A 23,817-nucleotide genomic window follows, 5' to 3' on the forward strand; every position below is an offset into this window, starting at 1 on the left:
AAAAAATATTATTTTTTTAATTAAAAAAACAAGGTTTGAATACATCAAATTTTCATTCCTGAATATTATCCTTGTAGGTGGACACTCTTCAGTGAGTAGTTCTGACTTTAAATGGTCTGTCAACCATTCACTTGACAGCAAAACCTGAAAGGGAGTTCTCTAAATTACACTTAGTTTCTGTAAAACTTAAGCAAACTTTAGTTCTTCCCTCTAATGTTTAGAACTTCTTGAGGAATTGATCCTTGTTCCAAAGTATCAATCCACTCTGAGGACTGATTTTCCAGTGGTATCTTTTAGCATTTGTTGTACAAATACTGACAAAAATTACTTAAACTACTCTTATCCCCCAAACTCTTTCTCTGTTCCAGCCCCACATGGCACAAACCAGAGGGTCCAGGTCAGCAGTCCCTCTGAACTCTGTTCCATTTCTCACATCTTGTTTTGTGCTTCTGTAAATGTCCTCACAGTCAGGCCTGATGATAGGACCATATGAAGATCCTTATTAGTATAGGCCCATTATGAGAACACATCTCTGTCTTCATACAACAAGCAACTTGTGACTGCACAATATTAATACACAATAACTAGAAGGTCAAATTTTTGGTTTTTTTGCTCTAGTCTCATCTCTCCCACAGGCAGACCCACATTAAGTTTCAAGGAATTCTTTCTAATACACACCAAACAAAAAAAGCATACGTGTATTTTCATCACTTCAGCAGAGTCACCTTTCCTCTGAAAAGAACTGATTATATACATCCATAACGGGGAAAGAATTTATTTCACAGCTCTGAAAACTAGACAAAAAATCTCACTTCAGGCTTCTCTCGCTCAGCTTGTAATTTTCATAATTCTTTTAAGGTATCAGTAGAAGGCATCTTTTTGTGTGCACAGTAATGAGGACTTTAAATACACTAATTACCTCTAAACATAGGCATATTACCAAAAGATTATAAAGCAAAACAATTTTTTAGCAAAGCAGCAACTTTTAAAATAAGCAATTATTACACAATTGAATGCAAAATAACATTTATCTACTAGGCATTTTGGAAAGATCTGGGAAGTACTTGATAGGAAAACAAAATGCCTGGTTAATCTAGCTGAGTTATGTTGATATGATGGAAGTCACAAGGCAATTGTGAGAAAACACTCTGTATCTTTGCTGGTGACAAAGTGTTCAGTCATAAAATCTTTGATTTAAATCCTGGCATGGCGTGGTGGAAGCATGCAGCACCACAACATCAAAGGATATGCCCCAAAAACATGGATCTATTTTTCTTTTTTTCTTCTCTCCAATAAGAGTATATTTTAGTTTCCAACTCCTGTGTGTATCAGAAATGGTTTCTACATCCAGGGAGAAATCAGAGGGGAATGAAAAACAAAAACAGCCTGAGGGATGCAAGAATCTCACCATACTTTTAAGTAAAGAAATAACAATTCACTTGTAATAGGACTGTCCCATTAGGGTCCCTGATTGCCATGGAAATCTCAATTGGCCTATTCCTTTTTTTGGTCAAATTTCCCACTTACAGATAATTAAAACAATATGACCTTGGATTTGGACTCACTAAGGTGTTTTTTTTTTAAGGTGTACCTCTCACCCCTCCAAAAATTCATAGGAAAAACTCTTCCTTGAATCTCACATTGTCTCAGCAGTTGGATATTCTTCCAGAAAGTTTTGCTCAGGCTTCTCAGAAGAGATGTGACCACTCAGAATTTCCCTTTTTTGATTACACCTTGGGGAAAATGACACTTTCCCCCTTTGTATTCAGTGACCTCACAAAATAATCCAAATACACTACCTGACTGCTTGTAGAGACAAAATAAAGAGCTTCATTCCATTAATTCCTCTTCAGAATAAACGTTCAAGCCTGGTAATGGAGAGGATAGAAATCCTTGCTTTGTGTCACTATGACCTGTTGGAACTTCCCAGGCTGAGACATCAGGGCTGAGCTGCAGTGGGTTCAGCGGCGGCTCCGCCTGGTGCCCACGCTGAGCTGTTAGGCAAGGGTAGAGCAGCACAGCTGCCCCGGCAGGACCCCCTGCTGGGTTTGTCTCTGTGCAAACACAGTGCCCACTGTCACAGCACAACACTGCAGAATGCTGGGGAGCTATTTCTGTAGCACCAGGAACACTTATTCCTCCACAACTTGACCCCTGCTCTGTGTGGCAATGGTGCTGATGTGTTTCAGATGTGATGTATAATAGCAGGAGAGCAATGATGCAGCAGAGCAGGAAATTAAAAAAGATGCTGCTCACACAAAGGAATGTTTAGTTAAGTTTGAAAATCTTGGCTCATATGATAGTGCAATGGACCATTTGTTACAACTTTACATCTTTACTCATTAATGTTCATTTGTGGTGGAATTTGTGGCGTGCGGGTTTGTTTTTTCTTTCTACCAATCGGTTTGTTACTGATTTTAAATGATTCCAAGAGCTCATCTGCCTTTCTCCCAACACATTTGGAGTCAGAGAGAATATTGGAAAGCACTAGGGTCCTTAAGGGAACAGCCCATTACAATACACAACAGTAACTATGTTTCTACGATTTATGAAAAGAAAGCAATATGTGCCTGTTTCGGTGCCTGTCGTTTGCCTACCAATGGTGCAGTGCTCCCCATTCCAGCCCTCTCTGCATTCACATTTCCCATCTTTACAAGTTCCATGCTCCGTGCAGCGGGGATGACACACACGCTGGTCACAGGCCACTCCTGTCCACCCTTCCTCACAGCGACAGGCTCCGCCAATGCACACCCCGTGGGTGCCACAGTCCACAGAGCACACTTCTAGGAGAAGGAGAGAAGAAGATGATGGCTTGTTTACGCCAGCAGCCTGGTCCTGAAGGGACAAGTGGGCACAACAGGTCTGCTTCTGCTGAAGCTATGGGCTGTCAAAAGCTGGCTGGCTCATATTCTGATCAGAACTAGCATTTATTTAGCTTGTGCTTAAAATAAAATAAATTATGTGAAAAAGTTGTTTAGAAACCCCCTGCTAATGCACAGAGGGCAGACTGCTGTAGAGCTGTGTCCTCTGCTCAGGTACCAACAAGTTCCAGAGGCAGGTTCCACAACACCCAGCAGCTGTGCAGAAGGGGAGAGCACAGATAGCTCTGTTTCACTCAAACCTCTGCTGATTTGGATACAGACGTTGATTTGCTACAAACGAGACTGAATCTCACCTAAAACTCATTCAGAAGCAAATTGGTGACAATTCAGAGCCACCTAGACTGTAGGAGTGACAGGAAAAAGACACATTTTCAAAGGGAGTGGTTTTGGAATCCTATTTCTAAAATGGTCAGTTATCCAGTATCTCACTCCAAAAATTCTTCTAACTGCTCTCTGCCAGCTGATGTTGTAGAGAAGCAGAGGGATCTTTTGCCTTGTGCATCATCAAACAAACTGAGAGTGAAACTCTCATTCATGAATTTTTCTGGCTTCTGAATTACGAAGCAGAAAAAGCACATCTTGATAGTCAATTCACTGCTGGGGTATTCCAAGTCATTAATCATAAGAAATAGCTGAATAAGTGTGAAAACTGTAATTATTATTTTGAGAGACTTTCTTATGGCCAACAGACCCATCTCAAGGTTCAGCTTATAATATAAATGCAAAATTCCCAGTATTTTTTCCCCACAAGTAGAACATTTGCTGTCTTGTCAAAACTGTTTTTTTCTCTTTAGCTCCTTCTGTTAGAACAATCAAGTTCTGCAACTGTAGCTTTGGAGATGGTGAAATTTTCTGGCCTACACTTTTGTGACTGCTTTTTAGTGTATTTTGCTTTAAAACTATTTTAAAAAATATTCCATGAAAAGGGCAAAATACCCTTTGTTTGAAAAGAGATTTTTCTGTTCTGTGATGTTTTTAATCAATAAGTCACATTTTCATGTGCAGTAAAACAAACCTCCAAAATGGACTTAATTGTAGTGTTTTCCATTCCTCCAATGCTACAAACATATTTATAAATCAGGCAAGTTTTCATTTACAGTTGGCAAACTGATGTGAAGCACTTGAGTAACTTTTTCAGTCCAAATGAGGGTCAATATCAGAATTACAGGCTTCTAACCTGCATCCTTCCTTGCCCCACAGCTGACAGCCCCAAATTTGGAATGTAAGAAAAAGTAGTGTCAAAGATACATCCCCACTTCTTCCCAACATCACTAAACAGGACTAATCATAAAGACAATTTTTGAAATTATCTGCATTTAAAGCTTTTCATAGGTATTAACATTTTAACAAAACAGGAGCATTGTTGCAAAATCAGGAAGAAATGTTTCTCTTACCAACAGAGCAGTCGGGACCCATCCAGTTGGGATCACAGCTACAGAGACCCGTGTCAGCCAGGTAGGTACCATGCCCACTACACTGGTCTGGACACTGGGCTCTGGGAAGCTCACAATTTATTCCACCCCAACCCGGGCTGCAGAGACATTCTCCATTCACACAGACTCCGTGGTTGGAGCATGTTGGATCTAAGCAATCAACTAAAGAAGAAAACAAAACAATGTCGAGAAAGGTCAGTTCACACAGTATGATGTTTGGAAAACATGTAGCTGCTTGCTGGGAAAAGTTTGTATCCCTGTGATAAATAAAGCAAGTTGATGTAGTTCTTCAAGTCATATTAACACCTGGTCTGAGAATGGGAAAGTGTGAAGTAATTTGTGCTTTACATCAGCTCCAAATAAGAGGGGGTGTGACTGAGCAACAAAGGCTTACTTCAGGATTGCTGTAGTGGAGAAGCACAAGGACTTAAAAATATATGAGTTCCACACACAAGCCTTAATCTAGGGACATTTCTTCTGAAGTATATTGCAGTTCCAATGACTCATGTACTGTATTTAAATAACAAAATAATAATTAAAAATAACTGAATAAATTGTACATTTTAAAGGTTACTGTTCTTTGGAGTATTCTCAACAATACTGATATTGTTAATATTGCAATGCTGGAGCACCGGGAGAATGACATCATGATATTCACTTTAGGTGCCTAGAAGTCAAAGTATCAGTGGCTTTCAGCTTCATTTAGATGCCTAAATTATTCAGGCACTACTGAACATTTGATTCGTGTTCCATTAGTAGCTGAGCTGTGAAACACATTCCTAGTTACTTCAACTCATATTCTAACCAGCAGATAATTCCTCTTAAAGGAATAAAGAAAACCAGAGATAGATATGGATTTCCTTTTTTCAATCCAAACCCAACAAAATAAGAAAGTGAAAATAGTTATGATGGAAAATCATCCAATGAAATTTCAGTTGCCATTTCAATCCTGATAAATAAAGGAATGTTATGAACCCTCATTCAAATAAATTCTGTCAGTACCACTATGGTTTTCAAAATTTTTATCTCATATCATTCATTTTTATAAGTATACTCTACTGCAAATACCAACACAGAGGCTTTTCCAGCTGCCTCTTGCTGTGGAATTGAGGGCCAAGGTCAGAGTTATGTCCTAAATAAAACCAATTCCTCTCATGACTGGTATATATTAGCTCGCAACAGAAGGACCAAGAATGATTGGCATTCTCTCTTGCAGATCTAGGAAGATCTGAGTTTATAATGAAAGTGATTTCTCTCTCATCTTTTCCAAATTGATCCTTCTAAATTAAGGCAGACACGTTTTCACTCTACCTTATGTGTACAATACTTGATCTTTCAAATCTCACCTTCTTTATAAACATAGAATCTTGTCAAAGTATTTCATGAAGCTGCAGAACATTTAAAGTAAGTATATAGATTGGATACAACACGGGGGATTGAGGCAGGCACATTTAGGGATGGAATTACGTGAGTTATCACAACAGTTTTTATTTTAATTTGGATTACAGTGGTACAGGAATAAATTACTAAAACATTTCTTGTAAGATGTTCATTTTAATGACAACATGTGCCTGTAGATTTTTTTCCTTTTCTTGTTCTAAGATTTGACAATTAATCAGACATGAAAACATGATAATTCGATTTCATATTTATAGCTAAATCAAGATTGTTTTGTGGCTCAGTTCAGATAAGAGTTGATAAATTCATAAACTGTTGTAAAATTATCCAGAATGCTTGTCCTGTATTGTTATTCCTTCTTGGTGCTTAACAATATTAGAAACTGTTTGAAGTTTAGAAAATGTGTTTCATAGTATTTCTAGGGACTCAAAAGACAAAAGGTGTGATAAAACAACCTGATTGAATAAAGAAACAAGGAACACAAACATTTAGGTCAATTTACCTTCAGTATGAAGGTTATGTTTTCCCCAAATTTAGGCTATTCTGCTTTTTTTTTAGATGATGATATTTTAATGGAAAATGTCAAAGGGTAATATGTGTATAACATTGCATGTGGCAGGCCAGCTACCTTTAGATGTTGATGAGTCCTAATGTACTCTCCATGTCAGAAATGCATCAACTTCCTTCTGCAAATGAAAGTACTAATGAAAGCAATGTGGAGCATATGAAAACCACCACCTCCTGCTACATAAATTCACTGTCTTTCCTCTATCCTGAACTACAGTGTTCATGCAGCTGAGATGAATTTCCACAGGACAAGCCTATCATACCCCTAAGCCTCTAATCTCCCTTTTTATTTTATAGAATAACACACTAAGCACCTTTGTCCTTTGTTCTAGATAAATATCCTTTATATACGTGTTTTGTTCTACCATATGGGTACGTAAGAGCTGTCAAATTTAAATTGACAAGAGGAGTTTTTACTTTGAACCCAAATCTTGTTCTATTTTAATGGATGCTCTTCGAGTTATCATCTTGGGCCAGATCCTCAGCTGCTAAAACTAGCATGACATGACTCCCTGCAATGGAGCCACACTGACTTCTGCCGACTTCTGCCTTGAGTCTTTAGAAAGGTTTACAACGGTATTTAATAAGGATTTATAAATGGATCTTCTTAAGAGTTTAAACAAAGGAGAACGTGCCTGAGCCAGCAAGTACGCTGGACTTGGAACTTGCAGCCCCCTAGCAGCTCACATCGTTACAGCTCATTTAATAGTGAGCCCTCTGTAGAATTGACACAAAAGGTACTGAAAGCAATTTAAATCCCTAAGGACAAAAAAGGAGGTCAAGGAGTTTTCTGAACAATATGTACCATAAAGTCCCCAAAGAGCCATGAATTACACTTACAAAGTTAAATGTCATTGAAAAATGACTCGGCTGCGACACTGACAAGAAAACCACCCTTAACTGGACCAAATTTGGCAATTTCACTTGTCTTCCCCCAATCCAGATTGAACGAAACCTGACAAATATGCCACTTCATCTTGTGTGCAAATTTGTTAATAGAACAACAGTGTTTATGCTGCAAAAATTGTGCATCACAAATATTGATTTTGGTGCCACTTTCACTTCAGGTAAATTGTTTGAACAATATGTCCATGATGAATATCAGAAAGAAAAAGCTAACGGGAAGAAAAAAAATGCTGACCCACTTGCTCTAATTCAATACCCTAGTTGGAAAATGGTGAATGAATCAACCTTCACCATTCCTTTTGGAAGCTCAAATCAATAGACGAGATTTCATCTATTATATATAAACATAGATTGATTTATTTGTATCAATATACCATCAGAATGGTAGTATTTAAACTCACGCAAAAACTTTAAACAAGATCAGATTATTACCTACAACCGGAGAGGCTCCACTTAATATTTTACCCTTTTTCCCACAGCTCGTGAATTATGTGAGAAATACATATAGTACAGCAGAAATGGAATTTTAGAGTAGAAACATGACAATATTTTAAAATTGATTTGTAAATTATTTTATTAACTTAGTTATTGCCCAATGATATATGCAAAAGGTTGTTTTAACCTTTTTTGTCATGTTATCAGCTCCTTCATTGAAGTTTGCAGTCAATATCTCCTGCCTTAGTAATCTATCTTTTTAAGAAAAAAAGATCCTTTCAAGCACAGTGTTGATTAAATAGTATCTATCCTTTCACCTCACATACTAATTAGCCTCCCCAAAAACTTTGTTCACTGACAATGTCTTGTAGCATTTCCAACTTTGAATGGTGTTAACATAAACACCTCTGCAAAAAGACACACACTCCCATCATCTGTAAACTTCTCTGGAGTTGGTGATGTGTTTGTTTCACCCATTTCAAATATTCACCTGAAAATAAACTGAATTAAGCACTACAGGAGCCTATTTCTCCTATAAGGAGAGCTTGGGGATTCAAGATAAGAAGCCAGAAATCACAATCAAGAGGAGGGAGGAACTACTTACAAGGTAGAATTTACATTAACAAATGAAGGAAAGATCATTTGAGGCAACCTACCATAGTCTCTCTAAAAATACAAGTGTTTATAGGACAACACAAAACATGATGAAATTTATATAACTTAGTTAGACTAAGCAAATAATTTTATCCTTTATCCCTCTTTCTGTACCAGAAAGAAAGCTTCTACATTCCTGTGGCATAGACTGGATGTCTCAGAGCATGGTCAAGACAGTTTTTTCCATCTTTGATTTACAGCAAGGCATGTCAGATCATTTTTTAATATTTCCTATAATCAAACACTCAGGGTGAAATGAGAGCTATCAATTCCAGCAGACAAAAAGGATATTAAATAATTTTCTGGATATAGCTTAAAATGAAACCCATTAAAAAAAAAAAAAAAATGGAAAAACTCTACTCTCTTCAATTTGGTTCAGGATTAGAGCTTTAATAACCAGTACTGTGAAGCTTTTCTGGAAGGAGATGACAGTAGCAGTGTTGACAGTCACCCCTAATAAGAATCCTTTTTTTCTTTTTTTGGCTCTTAGCAAAGGAATTTCCCTCAGACTAATGCAAGATCTTGTCCTAAAGGTAATGACTGCAGTCCACACCCCCAAAAAAAAACCCCTTAGTGGTTTAGGTCCCCATAGTTTTCTTCCCTTTGGTTTCTGGTGGGACTGTTTACTACAAGGTAAAGTAAAAAACTATACATGTGGAAACAGCTCTGCACCCCACTCAAAATACTCCATAGCAACTCTTTAGGCCTAAAACCCTGCAGATCCAATCCTAGCACTTCAATCCTCCAACTGCTCCTCCTTTTGAAGCATTAATAAACTGTGGAACATCATTATAAAGTAGCTTGAACTATTACTGTTCTGAGGATGTGCCAAAGTATGCAGAACTGTCTACTTAGCCATCACCTGGGGAGCTAAACTCCCCCTTAAACCCATACTAACTTCTTTTAAAGAGAAAAGCAATCCAATTTATGTTGTGCATTCCAACAGAAAACACTGTAAATGCAACCAGTATTGAGCTTAATCTATCACCACATTTTGCTTGGGTTCTTTTGTTAGACCTCCACAAGGAACTGGACACTTGGAACACAAAGAGCTTTTCTGTATTTGAAGGGCAGTTACTGTCTGTGTGCACCATTTACCTGTCTTTAAACCCACATGACTGCAGACAACAGGAGTCATTTGCCCCACATTCAGTCTGTAAGTAAGAGGGATCCCCAAGTCTTTCAAATTTGTTTCAGCAACTTCTGTCAAATAGTGACTGGTATGTTTGCTGTGTGGACCTGCAGCTATAAACTGGCTGCTGCTCCTTTTTTGTCTGCATTTCACACCTAAATTGTTCAATAAATATAATCCATAAAAAAAGCTTTATCTTCACTCTTCAGCAATGGAATTATTCAGGTTTACCTGTGGCAGGCATTCTTAACCCCACAAAACAACGTATTCAAAAAGCCACAAATTTTGTCTGAACTTTGACAAATCAGTAAAATTGTGAGGGACTTCATCTTTATCCCTCTTTTACAATAGTCTCCTTCATCTTTCCTTTTCTTCTCTCCATTAAATAGCACCAAAACCCTGAAAACAAACAACACAGAAAAGAACACGTCCTACCTTCTTCACAGTTTTCTCCTTTAAAGCCAACAATGCAGACACAATTCCCTTCAATGCAGGAACCATGACCTCCACACGAGGGATCGATGCACTGGCTGATGGGAACATCACACTCGGGACCTTTCCAGCCACTGTAGCACAAGCAGGTGCCTTTGGAGTACTGACCATTGCCACTGCACAGGACTGGGCAGGCAGCTGGAAAATGGAATGAAAGAAGACCAATACACAGGGTCATACATGCAGTCATGTAAAAGTGCACCAAAAAATCCACTACCAAATACTTATATTCAAATATGTTCATTTGGGGGGAGGGGGACCTAAGATGATTTGTAGTAGTTCAGTTTTTGATCTCCCAAAGAAAAAAACTGATGACAATGTAATAAAGCCTGCATGTGTTGGGCATTCAAGAATACAACTGCTGCTCTGTATAGACTCTTGATGTTTGGGATAACTAATGAGGTAATGCAGAGATTCAAGTCTGACATTACTCTGCCTTGTTCCACTAGGCAACATCCAATTTTCAAACAGAACACAAAACATTCAGTCCCTAGAATACTGTATTATATAGCATCTTTCTTCTTCCATAACACTTTTTTAATGTCATGTCCCAAAAAAAAAAAATTAAGACCCTTTGACTCATCTTCAGTGTAAGAAACTTGGCTTCAGGAATAACACAAGCTTTCATCTACAACAAATGTACCTTGCCACCAATATCCCTACTGAACTTTGTTTTTCCAAATCCCAGAGTGACTGCTGTTACCCTTTGTGGACTGGCAAGAACAAGCCATTAACCCTTATCCCTCCCTCTTGTATTATTAAGGGGTAAGACACATTCTGAGCAAATATTACTTTATGCAAATGAAGTGAAGCTTATGAATAATAAAGGCAGCCACCAGGTCTTGGATGCCAGGAATCAGATGTACATGTGCAAAGCAATGGAAAGAAACAAGTGGTTTATTAAAAGCCAGTGGCACATCAGTGTTACACTAAAGCTTATTCACATTCCCTGTGCCCATGTCTCCAGGTTAACACAGCAATCTGTGAACTCACATCCCTGCCACTGACTGAATGTGTGCTCACCAGCCAGAGAAATGAAAAAGATAACGAGGGAATAACAGAAAATGGGAGTAATGAAGTGAATCTTTGAGAAGAGGTATGCTTTTGTGCTCCTCTCTCTGATGCAGTCTGATAAAGACAGAAAAGTATTTCCCTGTCTTTTCACCCTTCAAAGTAATTAGAAACTAACAGCTAGTTTTTCAGTGCCAAAAATATAATCAAAAGCTACTATTAATCATTAAAAGGTCCTAATGTCCTCTTGCCTCTATTATCCCTTTAACCTGAATGATCAAGAAGAACCCAAGTAATTGATTTCCTGCAAAGAATTGTGTAAATTGTCCAGTTATACAACTTCTTCACTGTTCAGTCCTGTAACCCTTATTAATCTTAGCTGTCCCACTGATCTGCTGCAAAAACACATTTCAGGGCAGATTTTTTCAAGAATTTTCTTATTTGAAATAGGAAAAAATCATCAGAAAAAAAATATATTCAGATTTGTAACCTAAAACATTAGCTAAAATGTAAGAGTGCTGAGAATTATTTCAATTAAGACTACAGGTTGATGGGCCACATGTATAATCTTTTTGAGCCTGTATTTTCTACAGTAGAACAATAACAACATCTGAATAAAATACAATTTCCAGCAGCAACTTGCTGATCTTAGATGTAACATATGCATGTTCACAAGTGCTTTACTGAGTTCAGTGAAAAAATCTATGCCAAAGTTCTACCAGTTTAGCTTTTTGCAGCTGGTTTCAGAATTAAGTTTGCTAAACTAGCTGGACTGAATTACAATACAGACAAAGCTCCATTATGTCCGTATGTAGGACAGGCTACTATATATCTTTTTGCACAACATCAAACACCCTTCCATGATACACAACAGGCTGAACTAGTAGCATCTGAAATGCTGTATGACTAGTTATTCCCTCTGTCTGGATGCAACACAGCCTGGCACCTGCCTCAGCTTCTCAGCACTCACTACTTTGCTCTGTCCCTGCTGCAAGGCACACAGCTCAGCTAGAATGCAAGGGGTCCAGCCATGACCACTTCCACTCTTCAGGTATGAAACCTGGGGAAACAAACAATTCTCTCTGCCCAAAACTCTGCATTTCACTGTGATTACAAGACTTGTTTGGGCTGATGTTGATAGATTTCCCCAAATCACTATAAGAAGGTAATCACTTCAGCCCTGCTCTCTTTATTTGCCATGATGTAGAGGACTTGGAGGCAAGTGATCAGAAGGTAGCTTGTCCAAAAAGACCTGAAGTCATTATGAGTGGCAAGTTTCTTGGTGTCTCCTTCCAGACCCTGAGACTGCAGAGTCACTGTCCATTTATCTAGGGCTCAACACAAAAATCTCTCTCTAGAAAAAGGCACCTCTCAGCTCCTGTTTATGGTGGGTAAGCCTGCAGTCCCTTTCTTCCAGTCCACCATGGAAGGAATACTGTCAGATGCAAATTCTCTATAAGCTTCTGAGCCATTGCAGAGACTCAACCATTATTAGTGGGTGCTCAATGTGGATTCTCCAGCTGCACTGGGACAGACTGAATATGGCTTCCTTTTAACCATCAACCTGCTCACCATGCTCTGATAAAGCTGCATAGAGAGAAGAGTTCCCAGGAAAGCTAAACAAATCAGTAGGCAATATCTTCAGACAAACCAGATTTGATAGACTTGATTTACAAGCTGGATACAAGTGAGGAACAGCTTTTTCTGTTTTGTTGGTTTACAAGTCAACATGGCACTCAACACCTGAAAGGATTTCTGTCTGCTCTGGAGTCAAAACTCAAATAAAGGCAATAATTCTATTTGAACAGGGCAGTCCCCTGCAAGAGGGACTGAGCAGAAATAAATAACCCCCCTGCCCCGAAAACAAAAGCAATCATCAACTTAGATGTGACCACTCTGACCTGGCTCAAAAAGCTGTGCCAGCCCCTGCTGTGAGATTGCTTCTCCCCTTGCCTTGCCCCCAGGGCTCATTAAGCAATTGGGCAATTGTGGCCCAACTATTTGGAACATCTCTCTGCCCGTTCTTGGCTTCCACTTTTGATCTGAATTTGCAGGGTACAACTTCTAGGACACCAAGGCCTGGCACAGCAGAAGAACAGTTACTAGAAGGTGCTGGGGCTTGGGCTAAAGAGCTCCCACAGCTATTTTTTAGTGCTCCCTTGCTCTGCTATGGTGCTTCAGGAATTTAAGTAAAGCTGAAAGCCATGTCACAGCTTTTCATTCCTCTCTTCATGCTTCTACCAGGTCAGAGGTCTGGCTATGGTTCCTAAGTCTATTCAGTCCTTGTGAAGCTTGTGTCTAAGCTCAACAGTAATCTGCCTTCAGTGGTCTGCCACTGCAGGATGGGTTGCCAAAACATTAGTGACACCACAACTGACTTAGAGGAAATGAGATAATCTGTTTTTTAACCTTAGGGATCAAATAAATACAGTTAAGATTAAGATACTTGCAACCTAAAGCCACAAAGTTTAAACTACAACCCCCTGCTGGAGTTATTCTACAAACTACAGAACAAAAATATCATTTTGAGGATAAGGAAAATGACAGAGGTTCTTGGTCAGATTTTTGGCATTTCCAAGACTGCCACGTCACTAAGAGTGCAAGAGAAACATTTAAGCCAGAATGCAAGCAAGGGTAGGTTAAAAGAAGCTGGCTTGTCACTGTTGTAATAAATAGCTCTTCATTAATATTTCTGCTATGGCTTTATAGGCTGTCCTAAGTGGGGAACAGAGAGAGAATCAAGCTGCTTTTCCAGTTTCCAGTTAGTCTAAAAGGTCTGCTATGCTTATTTCCAAAGACCATGTTGCTGCAGGGTGAAACCCAAAATAGTCCACTCTAATTTTACATGCAGGTGGCTTCAATTAATGTACCAACAACTCAAGAGGCATCTAAAGTTCTTATCTAGGACTGCTTATTTCCCCTGTGTGAAGTGGATGGCCCCTGTTCCAGGACAGGACTGACTGTTCCAAGTCTTTTGAAGGAGTGTGAAAGAAGGTTGGTTTATGAATGGAACAATTCAATTCCATCTCATTTCTATGGACTGATCAGTTGCACAAAGACAACTGCCACCACACACCAGCACTGTCAAAAAGTGCACAGAGGTTTTCAGGAGTAGTTACAGCAACAGTCAAGTAAATTAAACTGAAGGGTATATCTTGTGAGTGAAGTTTGAATAAACACAACAGGTATTAGCCCCGAATGTGGTTCTGGTGATGTGATTCTGTCCTTTATCAGCATTTGAACAAAACCAGACTTATTTCTTTACATGGGGCTCAGCAGATCAATGGATACTATAGAGTTTTGAGTCCTTTAGGCTGCACACATTTAAGAGCATGAATTGATCAAGAAAGACCCATCAAACATCCCTCTAAAAGTTCTCTCTGGGTAGGTATTTAGGACTAATGTTAATATTCCCTGATGCATGGGGAAAGCTGATTTGATAGCAGCCTGTTACACATGGACTAGGAGGGGAGATGGTAAGGGATAACCCAAATGGTCTGGCATCAAAAGCCACCATTTTGTGCAGTAACACTCAAGACACAGGTATCCCAGCTGCAGTCTGTGTACACACTCCTTTCACCCACCCTTATGGTAGTGACATGTAGATACTCACCAGAGGTGTTCTTCTAGAGCATGACAAGACACCAGTAAAGGATATCTGAGGAGTTAGACTCTTGGAGGCTGTTGCAGAACTGGATTTAGTTACACAGCTGCTTGGTTGAGAGGCCTTCCCCTGCTAGTTGCAGTTCCAAACAGGATTTGAAGGCAGAGTTCTGGCTTGTTTCCTCTTGCTGTAGAGCAAATATTACCCTGGTGCACAGAGTCCTGTACCACTAAGATCTAGGCTGTCAGTTCTCTACTGAATAATTCCTTATGAAATAGACAAACTTACATACTTCCTCTATTTCCTTATGAAATAGACAAACTTACATACTTCTCTTGAAAGCTGAGTTTCTGGGCACAAAAATACGCAGACTTGAATGGTTTTTGAACTTGCATCTGCAATCCTTCCCTGGACCAGGTCACAAGCAATGCCCTTACATTGCTCCTCTTTTGCAGCAGCTCAGTTTTGCATCCAAATGTAAATTTTCAAATGTGGCTTAAGAGGGCTTAGCTTCCTTTGTGCCACCCACAAGCTTATTCAGAGCCCAGAGAAGCTGTCAGGAGTCACCCCATATCAACCTAAAATTTTCCAACATAGGTACCACTGAGTTTTGTGGTGAGATACCCATGGCAGGTTGGTGAGGGGAGGTCTGGGTGGACAAAACTGCATCAAGTCTGTTGGGGGACACTGCTTGAGTAAGGACCAGCAGGGCTGTATCCACAATGCTTGCAAGCCCTACTCTTGCAGATTAGACCAGATTTCTCTTACTGCATGGAAGAATATTCTCTGATTGAATACATGATTAGATAAATTAGTGGAATGAAACTCTACCAAGGCTACTATATACAAATAGACATCATCTACTGTAGGAAGTGTTAACACAAGCTATTTCTAGAACCAAAAGAATTCACTGGAGAAGCATCAAAGACAGGTACAATATTTACTTCCTCAACTTCCTCAACTGATCAGAGCTGAAATCTTGGGAAAAATGGAACTCTGGTCTGAGCCATTGCAGCTTTACTTCTGTAAAAGCTGAGGGAACTAAAGATGTTTAGTTTGGAGAAAAGGGAGGCTGGGGAAGGACCTCATTGCCTTCTGTAACTACCTGAAAGGAGGTTGTAATGAGGTGGGTGTTGGCCTCTTCTCCCAAGTGAATGACAGGATGAGAGGAAATGGCAAAGGAGGTTCAGATTGGTTATTAGGAAAAAAAAAAATCTACACTGAAAGACTGGTCAGGCACTGGAACAGCTGCCCTGGGAGGTGGTGGAGTCACCATCCTTGGATGTATTCAGGAAAGCACAGATGAAGAACTTCAGGGCATGTTCTAGTGGCCAAGATTGTAGATTGTGCATTTGTGGGGTTTTTTGGGTGCATGTGTTTTGTGGTGTTTTTTTGTTTGTTTGCTTGTTTTTGTTTTATTATCCCCCCTTTCCTTATGGTTGGACTCAGTGGAGGTCCTTTCCAACCACCACTGTTCTGTGATTCTGTAATATGACAAACACCTTCAGAAAAAACACCTATACAAATATCTTCAGAAAAAAAAACATTATGAAGAGACTATTGATACTGCTATGTAAGGTATGTTCAGCCCTTGCTGAACTGTACCTACCATGATCCATAAGTGGAGGACATACACTGGTATTAGCATGCCTTGCACTTGCTGAGGTTTTCACAAAGTTTGCTTGGGGACAGACAAAAACTTGGTTCTACTTCCAAACATAGGGACACATCTTGACTCTTCTCATCAAGAATAATTTTTTAAGCCTGTTTTTTCCCCAACAATTCTTCCTTATACTTATTAGTGCAAGCCAGCCCAGTGTCCCTAAGCTTGGGGGAAGTTCTTACGCATCATGAAAGAGAGTACATGTTTTTCAAGTCTTGAATACAACCATATGAACATTCTATAGCTCTCTCTCAAAAATTGTCTGGACCTACAGACTGGGCAGTTTCCATATAATCTCTGGACAGAGCTGCACAAATTCCTGCCTATATAAAAACTTGACATACACACTAGCACAATAGAAATCAAAGTGTTCTTTGTTTCATTAACCACTGGGAATTGTACTGAAGACAGATGTAGGTCAAACTGCTTACCAATGACCTTTAGCAGTGAACCTTCTGGGTGCAATTCCTCTAGGGAATAATTAATTCAGCCTCCATAATATCTCCCACTTGGACTTCCTTTCAGCAGAGATTAAGCTGCTGCTAAGGGATTATGCATGATTCTACCAGTCTACAAGGAAGATGGATTACTGTTTATGACAGCCTAATCTGAAACCAAGAAATGCATCTTAGGTCTGTTCCAAACTGGAGCAGAAATACAGGAAAGATCCAAAACAAGCACCATCTATAATCACCTGCTTCCAAATATGTAAAAATAGGGTCACATTGTACTGGTGTTCTTCTCTTTTTGGTTTTTATCTTGGTGACACATTTAGTCTACTAATGCTCCTTTCTCTTCAATGGACAAAACAGATTAAATGTAAGCAGGTGAAGATGTATTTTACAGATGCTAGAGCTGAATCCTACTTCAGTTGCATACCAGAGCCCTACCTAATTTTAGATTCACTCCAAAATCTACAGCCAAGTTCTCGTCTACGGTCAAACTCCTCAAGTGCAGTCATACCTAAACAATCTTTTCGAAGTCATTTCTAAATGGCTTAAAATCAAAACCCACTAAACCCAAAATAATTTCAAATGTTTGCTTTTTAGAAAATCAGCCCAGTTATTTAAGAAGTTAATTTCCGACAAGCTGATTAAAAATATTGGCTCTTTATTATTTTATTATTATTTCAAACAAAATGGTACCAAAACATATCAAATTATCCGTATCCCTTGCTCCCTTGTTACTCCAAGTGTTTGCCCATATTTCTAAACATTAGGAGACATTACATTTATGAATATTCTCATTTACAGTTTTAAAATACAATGTTTTAATATTAAACCTATTTTAATCAGTTAGATGCACATTTCACTGCTTTTCTGCATGCCTGTTTTAACTGGAGTTAATTTTCAGATCTGAAAATCCAAAATAACTTTCGAGACCACTCCATGGTTTGGCTGTTTCACTTGTACTGGCTGATGCTATTTTTATGCTACTTTCCTGGTAAGGAGCTGCCCAACCCCTAGCAAACTTAGCCCCGGGAAGATCGTTCTGGAATGGGAGTGAATCCAGTACCATTTCTCTCAGACATGGTATTTGCACAGTCAGGAAGAAAGGTGTTGGACTAGACTACCTGCTCTTCAGGGATCACTTAACTTCTGTCAAGCTGAAATGTTCTTAAGAACAGTGTAAATTGGGAAGATCTAGAACATCTTTCAGGTTGCTTCCTGGTGCTCTTCTGAGGAAATCCATGTTGTAGAAAATCATCCAGAAGCAGAAGAATGAACAACTATGAAAAACTGTCGCTGACATTACATGGTTTATTAGTTACCTCATGAACCTGTGTACTTTGACCAAGAAAAAACACAATTTATTTAATAGCAGTGTCACTCTATGCTTGCAGGCATCAGGTCAGTGTCAAGAGCCCTTCATAGCAGTCACACTCTGCAATCCTTACCTTAGTTACCCAAACTCGAGCCTCACCAAGCTCCCTTCTCTAGCTCTGTCAAACTGCACATTAGTAAGCAAGAAAGAGAGTCACAGAAGAATTTCCAGAAGGACAAAAAACCCATCAGGTGTGTCAAATCTCTGACATTCAGAAACCATTTGGGGAAAGCAGCACACGCTGACTTAAGCACTAAAGTATGGATGCTTTAATTAATCCGGGGTGAATTTAATTGCTTTAGTTAAGTGGAAATCGGGTTAAAAATGATGCAGAGCATGCTGGGGTGTGTTAAAAACATGACATATGAGTTGGATGAATCGATAAATTAAAAGCGCACAGATGTTTTAATTAAACCCAGGAAAGTTAACGAAGATCACTAGAGACTTTTAAGCCTATGATTAATTCAATTCATTTAAAATACCTGTAGAGATATGGGGATGCCTCCATTTTGGGAGTTGGGAAGTTCTCAATCGATAAGTACTTAAGCTGTTCTACAAAAAAAATGGCAGGGTTTTTATAGAAGTGACTGAACAGCATTAATTGCACAATGAATATTTCTATTCTTCTGAACACTCAGCAAACCTTTGCTTTGGCCAAAATTTATCAAAAAAGTCATAGATTTTCTCACTGCATTCAGAATGAGCTTATCTGTCAAAAAGACAACACTTGCTGTTCCCTCCTCTACCATTTTACAAAGTATCTGTTTCCATTAGGTAACTGCTCTGCTTACAAGTATTAAAAATATATATCTATGCAAGAAATATGAGTATGTCTTTCCACAGTACCCAGCAGCAATTTACAGAATGACAGCAAATTTAAAAAAATTATCTCTTTGGGGTTGGTCACTTGATACAAGAACATTTTGCTTCATTAATAGACCCCTATATTATTTTTAGTAACAATGCAGTGAGAACAGAGGGGAAAAAAATTAAGCGAACATCAGATACAGTGGAACTAATTTAGTGGTGGGCTGAAAAAGCTGAAGCTCCATTACTGCTACTGTGAAGATAAGTTCATACAATCCAGCTAACCATCAGCAAAGACCTAAGTTTTAGTTCTCTAAAGATACTGCAGTCTTGAGTGGGGAGAGAGAAAGGTCCCTATCCTGTTGCACTAGAAAATCCACAGGTGACCATAAGAATATTTGCAAATGGTATAAAACTGGACACACAATAGGGTTCAAATGTCTGAAGACTTTCTTATCAGAACATTCTGGATTCACTGGTCAGCCCGTTTGTTCCCCCTCCACTACTGCAGGAGCTCTGCAACTATCACTGCCTGTATTAAAGGAAAGGCTGTAGTTCTCCAAGCAGTACACTAAGATGATTTGCAAAACAGGAGAGGGATTTGCAGCCAATCCAGTTGGGCCTTCCCTGTCTACTACATCCTTAAAGAGGAGCACAGTTCAATTTCTTTGTCATATGCATCAATGCATTCAAGGAAATGGAAGTTACCCTGCAGTGGTTCTGGTTTGCCACAGGAGAATGTGGCTGATCAGTCTGCCATGTATTTTGTGCCTTTGACAATAAAGGCAAAAAAACAAGGGGGAGTGGGGGGCTGGGAGGGGAAGAATTCTCTTTGACTCTCTGCATGATAGATGGGATTGGAGGAAAATATAGATGGTGGGTACAAATGTCCTGAAAACACACCTTGCAGTCTAAAACCCTTCTGGCTGAGGGAATGAATAACACAGAGCTGTGAAATTCCTGCTTTAGATATAGGCAGTGAAGTTGATGCAACTACAAGGACATGCAGAGAAATAAATTTCACTTTATACCAACAGATGGAAATACACAGATGTTGAAATCAAGTACTGTCATAGACAAGCATGTAGATCTTCATTTGTATGTCTTGATAACTTCATCAGTAGAAACACTGAGGAGGAAGGGAAAACTCAAGTATTTCAGAGGTCTCAATAGCTATTTCAGTGGGAAGAGCCAGTGAGGAATGAAAGAGATGATGCTCTAAGCGCACAAAAAGCAGAAATAAGGACAAACACCAAACACCAGAATTATCTTTCTAAATGCGTGGTGTGATTTATAACAGAAACACTAAAAGCATGAAGTCATTTATGCGTGTAGAAAAAGAAATGAAAAACTGAAACATTTCTTCAAATATTTTTTATGAGATTTTACACATTCCCAGACTATAGACTATTTGTAAAAACTTCCACTTCTCTGGTAATGGCTTACCTCTGGCTAAGCCTGGCTGTGAGAGTTGGGGCTGTTCAGCCTAGAGAAGAGAAGGCTCTGGGGGGACCTCTTAGTGGCCTTCCAGTGCCCAAAGGGGCTCCAGGAAAGCTGGGAGGGGCTTTTTACAAGTGCTTGTAGTGAAAGGACAAGGGGTAATGGATCAAAACTGGAAGAGGAGAGATTTAGGTGAGACAATAAGGAGGAAATTCTTTAGTGTGAAGGTGATGAGACACTGGCCCAGGTTGCTCAGAGAAGTTGTGGCTGCCCCATCCCTGGAAGTGTTGAAGGGCAGGTTGGATGGGGCTTGGAGAAACTTGGGCTGGTGGGAGGTGTCCCTGCCCATGCAGGGGGTTTGGAACTAGATGATCTTTAAGGTCCTTTCCAACTCAAACCATTCCATAATTGTATGATAAACAGCAGAGCTTTAGGAGTAGGACTGCACTCATAGCTGCAGTATGCAGGGCAATTTAAACCCAAACTGCTGTGGTTGCATTTAGCAGAAAAGATGAATGACACGGTTCCATGCTCGCTGCAGGTATTGACATATTTTTCTACATTTGAATTAGAAATTTGTTTGTTTGAGAAAGCAAAGGGGGTGACACCTCACAGAATTTATTCTTGCTCAAATAGGGTCTAAACATAGGAAAAGATCTGAATTACAGGTTCCAATATAGATACAATGTAGACATGAAAAAAGTCATGCATGCTGAAATTTGCAGCTGTGATTCAAGGCTGTTTCTGTTACTCAGGGATGGCAAATGTCTAAGGATCTCTCAATAGCTGCAGTTCTATACTGCGGTTTACAATACTACTCAATCATAGTTGCTTGAATGACATTTACCATCATTGCAAGGACTGCAAGATGATCTCAACACAACTGCAAAGACAAACTCGTAGAACTTAATGAAAAAAACAGGTACAAGTCCATGGAGATAATGCAATCTAAATACAAAATGCAGATTGCAACACAATTAGATAACCTAACCAATTTAACACAAAAACAAATCATGAAGCATAAAGCAGAGTGAACACAATTCAGCTCAGCAGAGTGTAGTTAGAGCAGAGAGATTCTTAGCCACCAATCCAAGTATGATTGCAAGAAAGGTTTTTGGCTTGCCAGAAACTTAAGCTGCACAATGGTTTGTGTCCTGCAATTATTGGTATGCATGTCCACCTCCTTACTGCACTGGGGACCTTTTGAAATATCCTATTTATTTGAATCCCGTTGAAACAGAAATATTTGTGTAAACAGATGGGCTGTTGCTGCATATATACAAGGGACAAAACAAAGTAGCTGATAATAGAGTGGGCTTTGCAAGCAGCTTTGAGAGATCAAATGAATGTGCTTAGCTTTTAATAAGTATGAAAATATTACTGTAATGCTGCTGAAGAAAAATCCATTAATAAGATTTGACTGTGTTTTCATATGCTTTCCATCTTGGACATGAGCAAAGCAAACTTCCTTATCATACCAAAGCAAAAACCTTGGTTCCAGTTTGCAGGCCTCAGCTCCAATAGTGCCTGTGGCTCTAGCTTTGGTCTTTGGATTTCTACATGTTGGGTAATGAGTGTTCAGATAAAGATGTACTGTGTTCACTGAAATCAGAGACTTGTTAATTACTCACATGCCCATTTCTTCTTACCAACCATGTCTTTTCCAGCAGTGGATTAGCAACTTTTCTCAGCTACTTCCTTCCCCCCTTCATCACTGAATTCCTCAGCATTGCCTGTTTTTTCTTCTTAATCCTTTTGGCTTTGTTTTAGAAACTTTCTCCTACAGAAGTAGTTCTACCTTCTTAGCTGCACCATTTTTCATGTCTTTTTTCACAAATATTCATAGAATCATAGAATGGTTAAGGTTGGAAGGGACCTTAATGATCATCAGGTCCCAACCTCCCAGGGACACCTCCCACCAGACCAGGCTGCACAAGCCTCATCCAACCCGACCTTGAACACCTCCAGGGAGGGGGCAGCCACAACCTCCTTGGGCAACCTGTTCCAGCACGTTCCTGCCCTCATGGTGAAGAGTTTTTTCCTGATGTCTAACCTAAATCTCCCCTCTTTCAGTTTAAAACCATTACCCTTTGTTCTATCACTGCCCTCTATGGCTATCTGGTAAAAAGTCCCTCCCCAGCTTTCCTGTAGCCCCTTCAGGCACTGGAAGGTGCCATAAAGTCTCCTTGGAGCCTTCTCTTCTCCAGGCTGAACAGCCTCAAGTCTCTCAGCCTGCTGAGCCTCAGCCTTCACAATGCTGAAATTAGCTCCTGAGTCCTCTTTCAACTTCATAAATATTCCCTTGCAAAGAATGCAAAGGATCTGAAGCACCAATTCTAGCCTGGCACAGGCTAGAGGGTGATCTGAGTACTCTTATCTCACCATTCTGTTGCTAATAACACATGCCTTGCAAGCATCTGCTAATCCTCACATTTTATCTACAATGGGACAGGTACTTATTTTCAAAGAGTAATGAAACATTAGGATGCTAAATGACTTCTGTTGCAACAGAGATTTAACATGGTATTTGTTGTGGAATCCTGGAGCCCAGACTCTCCAGTCTCCTGTTTTTCTCTCTAATCTCCAACAGAGTTCATGAGGATTGATGAGGACTGGAAAGGATGGTTCCTGCAGTGTATTCCTTGTCACACGATTGACTGTGTGACCTGAGCCACTTTTGGAGCCACGACCATTAAACAATAAGAAACAATTAAGCCTGTGACCACTTGTTTTTGGCTCCTGTTTGGATTTCCAATTCTGAAGAGTTAGAGTGGTGGGTTCTGTGCTGGCTCTACTTGTCTGCCTGACACCAGATTAAAGCTACTACCACATTTCATGATAGATGGCAATGACTGTCAATCCTTGTCAAAATAGGTTACCTGTCCATTTATTTATTTATTTATAAATTTATTTTAGGCACAGTTGATGGGACAAAACCTTTTCAGGGTGTACTGCAGCTCTGAAAAAGTGAGGGGCAGACAGGCAAGCACTGCCCTATGCATTGAAAGACAAGGGAGGATATGATCAGTTTGCCAGAAATGAAAACCATCTGCTAATAAAATATAACACTGGGAAAATGAGAAGAATATTTATTATAAAGATACTGAGTCAGAGAGGTGGGAACTGCTGGAGAGGAACATTGCCAAAGAGAGCCTTCTCTATTCCAAGTATCAAAATGATGCTTCCACCCACTGTGAGTGACAAGTCAAGGCTGTGCTGCTCCTGCAGCACATACAGAAGTTGGCACAAATAGACACTTCAGCAAACAAAACCCAAAACTAAATCCACCTCGAAGGAGAAACTAAGACAGAAGCTGAACATGCTGCACCTAGTTCTAGAAAGGACATGAGATGTGTGGGTTCCAAGTCATGGATGCAGTATTTCCAAAGAAAAACACACCTTTTTTTCCTTTCTAAATGAGTATCATGTAAGTGATGAGACAGGCTATGATTATGAACACATAAAGTGTTTCTCAATAAAGTTATTTTTTCTCTGCTTTCTCTTTCCTCTCTAACCCACCACTACACAGCCCTCCCCTGCATTCCTGAGCTATCACAGTGGACAATACC

At 39.5% G+C, this 23,817-nt stretch overlaps 1 protein-coding gene across 1 annotated transcript in view; it reads right to left on the bottom strand.

Moving 5' to 3' along the window:
- Positions 1 to 23,817, bottom strand: part of TENM2 (teneurin transmembrane protein 2) — a 468,850-nt gene that overhangs the window by 72,288 nt on the left and 372,745 nt on the right. Inside the window, exons 9-11 of the mRNA XM_010001945.1 lie at positions 9,843 to 10,037; positions 4,277 to 4,477; positions 2,571 to 2,783 (exon numbers count right to left, since the gene is read on the bottom strand). Coding sequence (XP_010000247.1) covers positions 2,571 to 2,783; positions 4,277 to 4,477; positions 9,843 to 10,037 — 609 coding nt within the window. The remainder of the gene's footprint in view (positions 1 to 2,570; positions 2,784 to 4,276; positions 4,478 to 9,842; positions 10,038 to 23,817) is intronic.

The sequence above is a fragment of the Chaetura pelagica genome, unplaced genomic scaffold (genome assembly GCF_000747805.2).
Source record: "Chaetura pelagica isolate M959 unplaced genomic scaffold, ChaPel_1.0 scaffold356, whole genome shotgun sequence".
Taxonomy (NCBI): Eukaryota; Metazoa; Chordata; class Aves; order Apodiformes; family Apodidae; genus Chaetura; species Chaetura pelagica.